Raw genomic sequence first — 14,480 nt, forward strand, 5'->3', positions numbered from 1 at the left:
GTAAAATCAAATATAGTCAAAATATAATTGCATTACCAATTATATAAACAAATTATTTAAAGTAACTATTAATATAGGACCAATTATTAATCCTTCAGAGCAAATGTTTGAAGTATTCAAATGTTCGAAGTTTTTTTTTTCTTACAAATGAGGCGCTAACATTTAAATTTCTACCAGTTCAGTGTTACGTTGGTAAATTAAATACACATTAACATAATTTAACCCAGTTTCTGTGTATTGTACCTTTACTCTGGGCTACAGAGCAGGGGGGTTATCCTGCAGGTGATGATTCATATCGTTCATAGCGTTGCTTAACTTTGTTTTCATTCCGTGTGAGTTGCGCGGATTTGCCGACATAGTTCCAACATAATCTTTTTTGGAAAGTGACGGTATTTAGAAACCGTTAGAATTAAATAATTGTGGCGTTTAATACCGCGATTAAAGCAGAAGTAAGGTGAATATTTGTGTTAATGTAAGTCTTAAATAGTTGTATCTTCCGACAGCAATCACTTACATAGAGTGTTTGGTCTGAAACAGGGGTCTGTCAGTCACTCTGCTCTGCTCTGAGCCCAGGAGAAAACTTTCCTTGTATCCTACAACCTTTATCCAATGAGGAGAGAGAACGGCATAAAGGGGCGGTCCTCTCTGTGTGTGCAGCCAAGGGATGCGCGTGAATGTGGTGACGTAGGGACGAGGGCGGGGACTGCTAACTCCATCTGCTGACAGGAAGTTAGACAAAACCACCGGATCGCTTACTGCTGCTTTAACTTGTAATACAATAAAAGCAAAAGGTTAACTTAATGGCTCGGGGACTTTCTTGTAAATTATATTCCTTAAATTAAAGAGTTTCACCGCATTTTATCAGTTTAGTGCTTTTATTTTGATGGAAAGACCTGTGTCTCTCTCTTGCCCTGGTTCTGTTTCCTACCTAAACAGCGAGTCAACGGCCCCAGACTAATGAACTGCAGCACAGAAACGTCAGTCAGCGTCACTTAAACAATTTGTTTAATTAGAGAAAACTTTGATTTCCAAAGAAACAAGAAGAACTGGTACAAAATGAAAAGCTGAATTGAGTTCATCCGTGAGTTTTTCCGTCTTGAAAAGAGAGAAATGGGGACAGTTCAGAGTCCTGGATCAGGATGCGGCAGCCAGCAGAGTGAAGGAGGAAACGTTAACTACATATTTACACGAGTGTCAGTGAAGCTGCTGCGTCTGTTTCTGCTCCAGATGAACTGATGCTGATGCTGATGCTGATGCTGGGGGTAAATCTCAGAGTCTTTGGGGTAGTTATTTATTGATTATTTGGCGGGTTTGGGCTCTGTGGGGTTCTCCCCGGTGTCCAGCGTCTTGAGCAGGCGGAAGAGGCCGGCGGCCTCGCGGATGCGGCTGAACTCGATGCAGAAGGCCTGCACCTCGATGAACAGGTCCTGGACGTTGATGATCTTGTTCCGGATCAGAGACTGGAGGAAGACGCAGACCAGACGCACCAGACGGTTCTGGAGAGGAGGAGGAGGAGGAGAGGAAGAGAGGAAGAGGAGGTCATCAGGGGCAGAAACTGGACAGAGGACCGGCTCAGAGAGCTCGTCCACACGGGTACGGATTTAATTCATCCGCAGAAGTATTTGATCGTCCAGACAGAAACAGCGTTTTTAGTGAACAGGTCCAGAGTGTTGATGTGTGGCAGCGTTACAGCGCCACACACAGGCCTGGTGGACGTACTACAGCTTTCCGTGGATCAGAGTGGACGCAGATATTTCTGGAAACGATGACGTGTTTTTCTCTTTTCACGTGCTTATAGCTGAGTTCTTTTTAAGAACTTTAAACTTTTATCTATTTTCTTTAATTTTAAATGGTAAATGGTAAATGGTCTGTATTTATATAGCGCTTTGCTATACCTGAACGATACCCAAAGCGCTTTACAGTACATCACATTCACCCATTCACACACCCATTCACACACTGATGGCGGAAGCTGCCATGCAAGGCGCTGACCACGACCCATCAGGAGCAAGGTGGGTAAGGTGTCTTGCCCAAGGACACTACGGCAGCAACCGGGACAGAGCGGGATTCGAACCGCCAACCCTCTGATCATTGGACGAGCCACTCTACCACCTGAGCCACTGCCGCCCCACTTACTTTTATTTGCTCTTGCTTTTAACTCTGTTTTTAGTTTTATGCTTCTCTCTTTTTTTTTTCTAAATGTTTTGTCTTTATGTAAAGCACATTGAGTTGCCTTGGTATGAAATGCGCTATATAAATAAAGATGCCTTGCCTATGGAGATTTTTTTCAAATTGAACAAGAAAAACCTCATCACTGCAGGTGGAAGATCTTCCAGAGAATCGATGAAGATCTTCCACGATCAGCAGGTTGAAGTTGTGCAGGAGTTTAAATGTTTAGGATCGTAATTTGAATTTTACTTTTAACAACTGAGTATATTTTTAAAAAGGTAATGCAGCGCTTGCATCTTATCAGAAAACTGAATTATTTTTATGTGAGTAAGAATATTTTGGTTCTGGTCTATCAGGGTCTTGTAGAAAGCTGTGTTACAATATATACACATGGTCTGAGCCAAACTGGCAAAAATGATAAAAATGACCAGTAAAATCATAGTGAGGGAGCAGAATCAGCTGGGATGGATTCATGACGATAGAGTCAAACAGAAAGCACATAGCATTTTACAGGAAAGATTTAGATTAAAAACGCTCTTGTTGTCCTGGGTGTGGGAAGGAAGGAAGGGCGAACAGAAAGAAGGAAGGAAGGCAGGAAGGACAAAGGGAAAGATGGGAGGAAAGAAGGAAGGGAAAAAAGTAGGGCTGCCCCCAAATAGTCGACCAAGCACTGGTCGACCAAAAAATCATTAGCCGACCAAAATTTCATTGGTCGATTGGTCGCAGGAAAAAAAAAAAAACATTTGGAGCCGTGTCTTGTCAAAATTAAGCCAACATCAATGACTGAACTGTATATGAAAGGTTATGGGGCTTTTATTTTGAAGGGCCAGATACAGGAAGTCGTGACGTGACACTTTTTTTTTTTTTTTTTTTTTTACACGGCACGGCAGTCTCTCTAGTATCACCGCTGTCACCATTAGCGGTGCTGTCTGAGCTCCGGTCCCGTCCCACAGCGCTCACCGGCGGTCAGTCTCAGTGTCACGGAGCGGATCCATGATAGTCCCGCTGCAGTCAGAGACCCACACCCATAGACATGTCTATGCCCGCACCGCTCCACGCCGCGGACCCCCACCCCCGCACCCATAGACATATGTCTATGCCCGCACCGCTCCACACCGCGGACCTCCACCCCCCCCCCCCCCCCCCCCCCCGCACCCCCGTCACAGCCTGAGCTCAGTAACTTTTTACCCTCCTCATCTACTGTGTTTATTGGTGATAAACAGGCATTCTGCCGGTAATAACGCTGAAACCCGACCGGCTTGTTGTTGAATCTCGGACCCAACACGGCCGGAGTCACGAGCATTAATTAATTAATTCTCAACCTGACCGCGGGCAAAAAAAAAAAAAAAAAAAAAAAAAAAAATATATATATATTTTTTAAAATTTTTTTCCCCCCTCAAGGTGGGGGGTCGATTAGTCGACTAATCGCCATAAGTGACGACTACTGGTCGACCAACAAAATCTTTGGTCGGGGGCAGCCCTAGAAAAAAGAGCAGAAGGTAGAAGGAGAGAGGGAACAGATCGGGTCAATCGGGTCAAAAGAGGAAGGAAGAGAAGTAAGGACGAAGGGAAGGAAGGATGGAGGAAGGATTGAGGAAGGGAACAGATTGAAGGACAACAGGAGGGTTAAGACGGTGTTGGTGAAGCTGCGTTTCCGTGGAGACGAGTCGTACCTGCATGTACTTGTCTTTGATCTGCTCGCAGGTGGAGATGCAGTTGGAGATGTAGAGGTGGATGAACTCTGGAGGGAGGTCCACCGCCGTGGTCAACCTGAAGAGGAGCAGCACAACCACAACCACAGGCTGGTCAGAACTGGTCAGAACCGGTTTCATCCAGAACCAACCGGTCAAACAGCAGCAGCAGCAGGTGAGTCTGTGGCTGTTTTCTAAACCACATACTACCATACTGCGTTAGTATGTACTGTATACTGCAGACTGAATGTAGGATTCAGTCACCGTTTACACCACAGTATGCAGTATACAAGTTTCCCAGAATGCATTTAGCTGTAAAACAGGCTAAAAGCTGTTTTATTTCCCGCTTTAACGCTGTTATTATGTAACTTTATTAAGTTTTAATATGTTTTCATGCGAGAAAGTAACTGTTAAGACCCCAAATATACGGCCAGTTTGTCCAAACGACGGCTGTTTCATCACAGAGGCAGCAGCCGGTCTGCAGAGCTGCTCGGCCGGCCAACCTCCGTCGTCATCCCGGGGGAGAAAACCATCGCTAAATAACTTACCCGCAGGTTTTTAGAGGTTTACCACCGGCTGGTTAAATTATTTTTAGGAGATAAATGTTGGTCTCAGTGATGAAATCTAACAGCTGTATCAGTAGCATTAGTTAGTTTGAATGTAAAGTGAAGCTTCCTGTGTGTATTGGACAGAAGAGCAGCGCTGCCTCGGGGCTCTGGATGTACAGAAATCACCACATTTACATCAATAAATAAATGTTTTACAATGAACCGATCAGTCTGCATTAAGTTTTATTCTATTAAACTATATAACATGGTTACGGTACATGGCAAAGATACTTCACTACTGTCTTTGGTTACGGTTAGACGTCAGGGGAGCATTGCATTGTGGGATACAGTACGCGATGTAGACTGGTCAGATACTGGAGATATTTCCCGAATCAGTACGACATCCGGGAATTTTTCGCATACTGCAGATTTAGCTTTTGTTTGCATACTACATACTGCATTTTGGCTAAATCAGTAGTACTAGCAGTATAGTAAGCGGTATCGAATACGGGGTGTGTGTGTGTGTCCGTGTCCTCTCACCTGTTGACCACCTCCATGGAGTGCAGCGACATGTCCATGTTGACCAGGACGCTGAAGTACTCGGTGATCTGGCTGCTCTGCATCAGCTTCAGCAGCATCTCTATGGCGACCAGAGGGTTGTTCTCCACCAGGTCGGGCAGCTTGGCCGGGGACAGACCGATGTGGTAGACCAGCTTCAGGTCCTTCTCCAGCTCCGCCAGCAGCTGCACAGAGGAAGAGGAGGAGGATGAAGAGGCAGAAGATCTCCAGTTGTTCAAAAGTAACCTGATCAGATTTTACAGGGTTCCTACACATTAGAAATGTCCAAATTCCAGACTTTTTCCAGACTTCTCGGTAAAAAAAAATCTAATAATTTGTGACATTTGAGTAATTAGATGTGTATCATGTAAATAAATTATGCAATTAATCATTTGTTTTCATTATTCTGAATCGGTATGCCATTATGTAACCAAATAATTTCCAGGGTATTGTTGCTAGGTACAATAGCACAATTATCTCAAATAACTTAAGGTAAGACCAAACCCAAATAAGTATTAAGATAAATATATTTCCGTACAATAATTTCCATTTTCCATACTTGTGTAGGAACCCTGGTTTTAGATCGTGGATTGAAAATGGGTTGTTTCAAAACTAAAACCAGATCAGATCACGTGATCCAGTCTTGGTTTTCATCCGCTACATTGCACTAAATGCACAGTAGCCTATTCAAATTACCCCACGTTCTCTTTTTTCTTTTTTAATTTAAAATAACAAGCACTACAATGCAGTACAGAAACTTCACGTTGTAGACTTGTGGAATAACTTGTATAGCGTTTTTATTTATAAATAGGCATAGAAAACCTTGTTTTCCCAGTTTGAGACCCCCAAAAATAAACTGCGATTTATAAATCGCAGTTTATTTTGGGGGAATATTGGGGAATATTATTCCAGTGCGACTTTTACGGTAAACAACATTTATAATCTACACACTGATATTTTGCACCTGAGTTTTAAACCATAACTGTGATAAAGTAAATAAAGGATTTTTTTGTATTATTCCACAAATAAAGAACTTTTCCCCAACTACTGGATAATGTTTTTCCATTGTGTCTTGTATATCTTTGTGTGTTCTCTTTGTTTCTCCACCTGACCTGGAACAACCGTACAAAAATTCCTATGTGTGTATGCACAAATGGCAAATAAAGATTTTGGCTTTTGACTTTGACTAAATGAAAACTGAAATTTGAAACATATTCACAATGTATTTGACTAATGTACTGGAATATTTGTTTTTTTTATTCATTTGTTGTGGCTCAGATCAGGTCTGACTGTTTAAAAGACATGGAAGAAACAAAAAACAGCACAAAAATAATAAAATCAGCCTATTTTCAGATGAATCCATTGTGAGTGACCTCATGCTGCTGTTCTACCTGTTGTTTTCAGACCTTCAGTCTAATACACAGTCACAGTTAACACTCAGTATCTGGACTTTGTTAATCCTGAATAGTCAGTATCTGGATCAGACTGGTCCAGTCCACCTGAGCTTTTAACAACTGGGATAAAAGTATAGACAGATTACACAACCCTGTACGGATAAACCAGGGCTTTCTAAACCCAGATGAACCCTTCTGACCCGTCGGAACCCTCTGACCCCGGACCGAGCCGGGCGGCGCTCTGACCTGAGACTGCTGCTGGGCCGACAGCGGGCTCTTGAAGGCCTTGGACATGATGCGTTTGATCTCCACGCCGGTGCTGTTCTTCACACACATGGAGCGGTCCCACTGCACGCCGTGGTCCGGCTCGGTCGGGTTCAGCCACGCCAGCTCGTCCTCGCACACGTGGAGCGGCGGCGGCGGCCGGATGAACTCGGGCCGGAAGTGACCTGAGGACGGAGAGATGGAGAGATGGAGAGGAGGAGAGATGGAGAGAAGGAGAGATGGAGAGGAGGAGAGATGGAGAGGCGGAGAAGGAGAGGCGTTCAGGGTCCTGACAGGAAGTCGTTCTAACATCTCTGATAGTCAGTGTGTTCAGGATCTTCACTAACACTTTATAATAAGTAGCTACACACTATTAAGCATTAGTTAAGCTTTAAAGGGATAGTTCAACATTTAGTCAAACTCGCCCATTGCCATAATCCCTATAGTCATAGCAGTAGGTTCGTTACCTTTAATTGTCGGTGCAAGCTGTTTTTAGAACGGCGGAGCAGAGCCGTGAGCTGCTCAGAGCTACGCTACGGAGGCTCATTATGGGATTTCTTGGTTTCCCTCATCAAACTCATCAAATACAAAATCCCAAAACTCCACAACACTCTGGTGGACAAGTTGTGAGCTGCACATTCACCACGCTATGAGATAATAACACAACGTTACCACACAGAGTTGTTTTAGAGGGAAATTCATGCAAAACCGCTGATGCACGTTGCCTTCAGGGACAGTTTTTCATCAAGCAGTCTCTGTATTTCCCTCTAAAACAACTCTGTGTGGTAACGTTGAAACCAACGTGAAACCAAGAAATCCCATAATGAGCCTCCGTAGCGTAGCTCTGAGCAGCTCACGGCTCTGCTCCGCCGTTCTAAAAATAGCTTGCACTGACAATTAAAGGTAACGAACCTACTGCTATGACTATAGGGATTATGGTGATGGGCACAATTTACCAAAATGTTGAACTATAACTTTAAGCATTAAATACTGAATTAATCATTCATAACACATGAATACTCATTAGTATGTAGTTTATAAACAGTTAAAATGTTTTACTCCTCATTGATCAGCACTAACTGTATTTATAAACTACATACTAATGACTATTCATGTGTTAAATGAAAAATTCTTCTTGAAACGTCTTGAGATCGATGTGTTTTTGGTTTTGTTTGTCCTCTGCTGGTTGTGTTTGCTGCTGTGAGTGTAACATGTGATGGCTGGTTCTCTCCCTCCTCTGAAGGAGAAACAGCTCTAGAATAGAAACACCACTCACTCTCCAGCGGGGGGCGTGGCCCCGTGACCAGAGACTCGATGATCTGATTGGCCACGGAGCTGTCGAAGCCCGAGTTGGACGAGTCGGGGTCGGGGTCGTTGAGGATGCTGGGGAAGCTGGCCTTGCTCTGGGTGGGCAGCTCCGACTGGCGCTCTGCTCACACACACACACAGGGTTAAAATGTTGTTGCTAAGAAACACAACGACTCTGCAGGAGATTAACGTGTGTAACCGTGTTTCCATCCACATGTTTTATTCACATTAAGCAATATCAAATTAAAAATGTCTCATGGAAACAAGAACATTTGAATAAATATCATGAATATTGATAAGAAAACTATTCAATGCACCAATATGATCACACACAGCTTTTTATTGGATTTGAAGGTCTGAAATTTTTATTATTATCATTTTTTTTCTGTTATCATGAACTTTTTCATCTTTTCTGATGTATTTCTAGTGTTGGGCGATTTTGACATTCTCAGATCGTCCCAATCGCCCTCCCAGGAGATCGCCGATAGACCTATCTATCGCCGGGGTACGGGGGGGTCATTCCAACTGTTCGTTTGACCGGGGGGGGGGGGGGGGGGGGGGGGGGGGCAGCAGCGGCGTATGAGTTTCATTTTTACCGTGCCCTGCTGCCATGCATGCGCGCTTCTCTCTCTCTCTCTGTGTGAGGGCTAATAACGGAGAAAGAGCACTATGATCAATGAACGGAACGATATTGCGTTGCCGAAAGCCGAAAAATCTATTCATGGCGGACGGAATTTATTTGTGGCATATCAGTGAACTATTTATAGGTATGTGTAGCAGAAGCTTCTCGAAGCTCCTCTTCGAACCGGGAAGAGGAGCTTCGAGCTTCCGCTACAAAACAAGCTTGAAATATAGACTTATTTAATTACTTTCTGGACAATTTCTCATTTCAGGCTTCAATACAAGATGGACATTACATAGGAGCAGCATGGAGGTATTTGGATGTTTTTTGGTGTGTCTTTTTGTCACGAAGACAGTTGGTATCCATTTGCAACCGTTATATGGACATGCACTGCTACGCCGAGACCCCCTGTAACTCAGAGAAGCCACGGAGGACTCTGAAACTTCTCCCAGCCCTTAGTCCACATGAGGGGGAGGAGATAATGAGGGAAATTTCAATTTTGGGTGAACTATCTCTTTAATATCTTTATCAATCTTCAGATAATTCGATGGAGAAGTGGATGGGAACATGGTTACTGTGTGTGTGTGTGTGTGTGTGTGTGTGTGTGTGTGTGTGTGTGTGTGTGTGTGTGTGTGTGTGTGTATGTGTGTGTGTGTGCGTGTGTGTGTGTGTGTGTGTGTGTGTGTGTTCTCACCGGCCAGGGCGAGCTGCAGGCCGCTGATGTCGATGGGCTGCGGCATGCTGCCCACGTCCATGCAGGACACCTGTCGGGGCGTCTTCTTGAACAGATCTCTGGGCGGCGCCAGCATCAGCTGGGACAGGAAGAACTTCTCCGGCTGCGTGATGGGAGGCAGGAAGCCTGAGGAGGTCACATCACACATCACACACACACAACACAGACATGAGGGGCGGAGCAGCAGCATCATCATCACACCTGCACCACTGAGTCTGAAAACATCTGTCCACATCTGTCCTCAGAGCCTCTACCTCTGTCTCATTAGTGTCTGCAGCTCCTCTCATTGTCCAGTCTGAAGCTGCTGCTGCTGCTAGTCAGTGTTTCATCTACTTGTGCAACCATAAATGTGTCTTCTTTAGTGTTTTAATTTTAAAGGTGAGCGAGGCGACTCAAAGAATCTGTAGTCTGTGGTTACAGGTGTCAGGTGGATGTGTGTGAGGATCAGGAATGAAAAAGAAAAGTGAATATTTGCTTTGTGAGTTGGTTGGTTTGGGACTACGGATGGAAAGTAGCTAGTGAGCTAAATCCACTACAAGGCATCTCTTCTCATCTCCAGACTAATGTTATTTTGTACATTGTCCCTGATACAAATAAACTTATTAAACTAAATTACAGTGTGCATCCTAAAATAAATCCTTATCAAAGGGAGATTTCTGGTGTGCTGACTCATTCATCTTCTTTAGTGTTCCTCTCTGTGATCCAGCACACATCCCAACTGGGCTTTTTTGATCATGTGCATGTGTTTCTCACATAGACTGTAAAAAGAATGGACGTAGCGTCCGTGACGTCCCCCATTGGTTTTGGGGAGTCGTTTTTGTGACTCCAATATGGCGGCCTGGACAGCGCCATGTTGGATTGGCCGGCCAAGAACCCGCCCACTGGCCTCGAAGCAGCTGTCCACGGAGCTGCTCGGACCTGTCACTCAACGTTTCCGCGCCCTAATTGGCCAGAATTTTAACCTAATAACAGTAAAACGGTAGAGTTTAAAAAAAATTAGAGTAGAAACTATCGGTTGAGACCAAAAAACGTTCTGACACCAGGCTTTTAACATGTTTATTGAGGATGTAAAGTGGGTGATTTTAACATGGGGGTCTATGGAGAATGCTGCTTTCTGACACCAGCCCCCAGGCCAGAGGAAGCCGAGGGGATTGCAGTTTGTTGAACGCGGAAGTGAGCTTCACTTCTCAGACCCACAACAACTGCCCCCTTGGTTTCTCACAGTTTCTTCACAAAGCTGAACACAAACATCTGTACAGCTGTTTTGTTAGTTATAAGTACCGGTAGGTGTTCCTAATAACCTGAGCCCTCAGTGTGTAAGGATGTGACTCTACAGTGTGAGTGTGTATTGTGGATGTGACAGTGTGTAGCTCTGTGTGGACATGACAGGTATCTTCTTCTGAGATGATGATTCTAGCTACAGAGGATTTCGATTTACTGTTTCTTTATTTTTGTATTTAGCATTGGCTTTATGCTTTTACTTCTCTATTTGTTAGTGTTAGTCTGACCTACCGGACAGCAGCTTCTCCGGCACCCTTATTGTTTCTTAGCATTGAATATTTATATGCTTTTATCTATTTGCAGAGGTGGGGACTTGGACTCGAGTCCCGATTTTGATGACTTAAGACTTGCTTGATCAAATCAAATGAAGACTTGGACTCGCTTGGGACTTGATGCCAAAGACTTGAGACTGTACTTGGACTTACAACATAGGGACTTTCTCCCAGCTCTGTCTATTTGTTTGTGTTTTTATTGTGGACCTACCGGACAGCAGCTTCTCGGGCTCCTTTATTGTTTCTTAGCATTGCTTATATGCTTTTATTTCTCTATTTGTTAGTGTTAGTGTCTGGACCTACCGGACAGCAGCTTCTCTTAGCATTGCTTATATGTGTTTATGTATCTATCTGTCAGTGTTTGTATTGTGGACCTACCTGACAGCAGCTTCTCGGGCTCCTTTATAGTTTCTTAGCATTGCTTATATGCTTGTATTTCTCTACCTGTCAGTGTTAGTGTGTGGACCTACCGGACAGCAGCTTCTCGGGCTCCTCCCCGGCCGGAGAGGGGTTGAGCAGGTGGGCGAACACGGCAGCGAATGGGTTCTGGGCCAGAGGCTCGGTGCGGTACATCTCCCACAGCAGGTAGAGGGCGGTGAGGCGCTGCGGGGAGCTGGGCAGCAGGTCTGGCTGCTGCAGCAGCATCACCAGCACCGAGCCCACCCGGAAGTGCTCCGCCTTGCCGAAGTAGTGGTGGAAGTGCGTGGAGAGGCTCTCGAAGGTGTTGGTGCAGGCCTCCTCCGAGATGATGCTCAGCAGGTTGGACAGTTCCTTGGGAGCCAGAGTCATGGTGGTCTCCACTTCCGGTCCCGCTTCCGGCTTCACGGAGAGTTAGAAATGTGACTAAACCTCTGTTGTGGTTGGTCTCAGATCACGGAGCTCACACTGAAACACACGCAGCTCTGCAAATCTCGTTGCATGGTGTTGGTTTTCTAATGTCAATAATAAAGGCGATAATGCTGCAGAGGGAAACCGGGGTTTAAACAGAAACTATGCAGAGTTCAATCATGTTTTGAAACAGAGTTAAATCCTGTTTTAAACCATGTTTTTAAACAGAAACCGCAGCAACTACAGCCTGAAAGTCATCACACGCGTTAGCAAACATTAAGTTAGCTTCACGGAGAGTTAGAAATGTGACAAAAACCTCTGTGTTGTTGTTGTACTCAGATCACGCAGCTCTGCAAATCTCGTTGCATGTTGTGTTTGTTTTCCAATGTCACTAATAAAGGCGATAATATGACATGAGCAGGTCTGAGCTGCAGAGGGAAACCGGGGTTTAAACACAAACTACGCCGAGTTAAATCATGTTTTAAAACTAGAAACCTCACGGAGTTGGAGCTTGTTTTAAATCCTGTTTTAAACAGAAACCTTAAGGAGTTAAATCCTGTGTTGAAACAGAGTTAAATCCTGTTTTAAACCATGTTTTTAAACAGAAAGCGCAGCAACTACAGCCTGAAAGTCATCACACGCGTTAGCAACCATTAGCTTAGCCTAGCGGCGCTAACTGACAGAAACCGGACAAACCATCGCCAAAACCACAGATTCCTCCCGGTAAAGTCCACGGGAATCGAACCGGCGGCTACATAACCATGTCCGCGGGACAGCTGGCATCAAAAAAACTACAGTATTCACGTCCGTTTCAGCGTTAATGCGACTGTTGTGTTACCCCGCAGCGCTGGGTCGTTAGCCGTTGAGATACTTGATTTGAACCTTTAAGCGCGGTGCATCATGGGTAGTGTAGTTCAGAGGTTTCACTTCCGCCTCAGACCGGAAGCTGCTCATCGAGGCGGTTTTCTTTCATCCATAACCCTGTTTTTTGTTAATATAATACATCCATGTTTTTTTTCCGCAAAAAATAACTTTGACGTTGAAAAATACAAATTAAATTAAATAAATTATTTTTTATTCATACAATTTGGCTAAATAAAGTTATTACATGTGTGGTTCTTGTAAAATAGTCTTACGTACCTCAGGTTTTAAATGAAAAGTTGTGTACATCCTATATATTTTAGTTTTTTGAAGTTGAAAGATACAAATAAAAGTTTATAGATGTCTTTATTAATTTTTTATTAACATAATTTCGCTCAATAATAATTTGCAATACAATACAAACTCTTATTATGAGCTGTATTGTTATATTGTATGTGTTGTTATACATTTTTTAACATGTAGCTACCTCATGTTTTGAATAAAGTTATGTGTTAACTGTTTTATTTATTTATTATTCATTTTTATGTTTATTTTGTTTAATTTCTGTTCAATTCAATCAATTTCTGACTTTTACACCGATATTTCTATACATTTTAATTCACTTGTTCATTTTGCATATTGCTACTGAAGATATTCAGTTTTTCAGACATTAAATGCATTTAATGTCAAATTATATATAATTTTTTGAGGATAATGTGTTGCTCGGTAACTTAAAAGGATGACTGTTACTGAACAGGTCTCTAATGAATGAACACCAGTGACACCAACAGGCTGTTAAAACATTTATTCATTTCACTTTTCTTCTCTCTTACAAAAAGGTCCATGTGCTTTTCAGGCCGGTTCACCAGAGAAAACACAACGGTTCTCCAGGTGTCACGCTCTGCCAGGAACCGGCTGCAGACCGACACAGGTGAGTCAACCTGGATCATAAAGGTTTTGGTGTGGACGGTGTAGATGACAGCGCTCAGACTCAGTTTGAATAAAACGTGAAGTTTAAAGGTCAAAAACAGAAAAAAACTAAATTTGTATGAATTTAAAGGGACAACGAGGAGTTTCTCCATCGGCAGAACGAAAAATTCTGCGACAATAAAAAAGTCTCACGTTAATGTGGATGAATCTCCGTTACCACTTGTTAATGGTCCATTTTAGATAAATCTATGGTTTTGTCTCTATGGTTATTTTGTTATTATTAGTGGTGGTGGAAATGCTGGGCGAGCCGACCAGCGTTTCTTTACTTTCGGTTTCGTGGCGAGTCATGAGAATAACGCCGCCGAATCTCCGTTTATGGTGGGAACTACGACGGTATGTGATCGTCTTCCAACCTCTGACTTTAATTATTGATGAATGAAAACATGAGTCTGTCTGGCGCCGGTCAAAGAATTTCACGGTGCGGAGGCTCATAAATGTAGTGTGGAAACACTTCGCTTTAACAAAACTCCTCGTTGTCCCTTTAATTAATGAAACTTTCATGAAAGTTCATAATTTTCAGTCGTCACCAGTGATCATAGCTATTCAACATATTTTTGTTCACGTCCACAGATAAACTTCATTTAGATGGTCACTAATAATGATAATACTACTACCAGGGCCGTTGTATAGGGGGTTAAGGTGATGATAACTCTAGGGGCCCAGCGCCCAGTGGGGCCCATAAAAAACCCCAGTAGTCTAATCTTTGTATGACTGATTTATTCTGCACAAGACCCTGACTAATACACTGTAAAAACTCTACATCTTTCCAAGAATATTTGTCTTATTTCTTGTCCAAATGTCTCATTTCTAGTCAAAACTAATCTCTTTCCACTTAAAATAAGACTCATCACCTAAAAATTAACTTGTTTTTAGATCATTTTCACTTGTTTCAAACAAATTTTCACTTGAAATAAGTAGAAAAATCTGCCAGTGAAAGCATGTTATTTGGGCTTGTAATAAG

The 14,480-nt window shown here is 43.2% G+C and overlaps 1 protein-coding gene across 1 annotated transcript; it reads right to left on the bottom strand.

The window, feature by feature from the left end:
* Nucleotides 1–1,065: 1,065 nt before the first annotated feature.
* Nucleotides 1,066–11,644, bottom strand: cnot11 (CCR4-NOT transcription complex, subunit 11). The gene is made up of 7 exons (XM_083996424.1): nt 11,311–11,644; nt 9,249–9,413; nt 7,901–8,053; nt 6,607–6,809; nt 4,949–5,151; nt 3,843–3,939; nt 1,066–1,496 (listed from the first exon to the last, which is right to left on the bottom strand). Exons 1-7 carry the CDS (start codon nt 11,627–11,629, stop codon nt 1,299–1,301), a joined length of 1,338 nt encoding a protein of 445 aa, XP_083852550.1. The 5' UTR covers nt 11,630–11,644; the 3' UTR covers nt 1,066–1,298.
* Between the last annotated feature and the right edge of the window lie 2,836 nt (nt 11,645–14,480).

This window comes from Trachurus trachurus (assembly GCF_905171665.1).
Source record: "Trachurus trachurus genome assembly, chromosome: 21".
Lineage (NCBI taxonomy): Eukaryota > Metazoa > Chordata > Actinopteri > Carangiformes > Carangidae > Trachurus > Trachurus trachurus.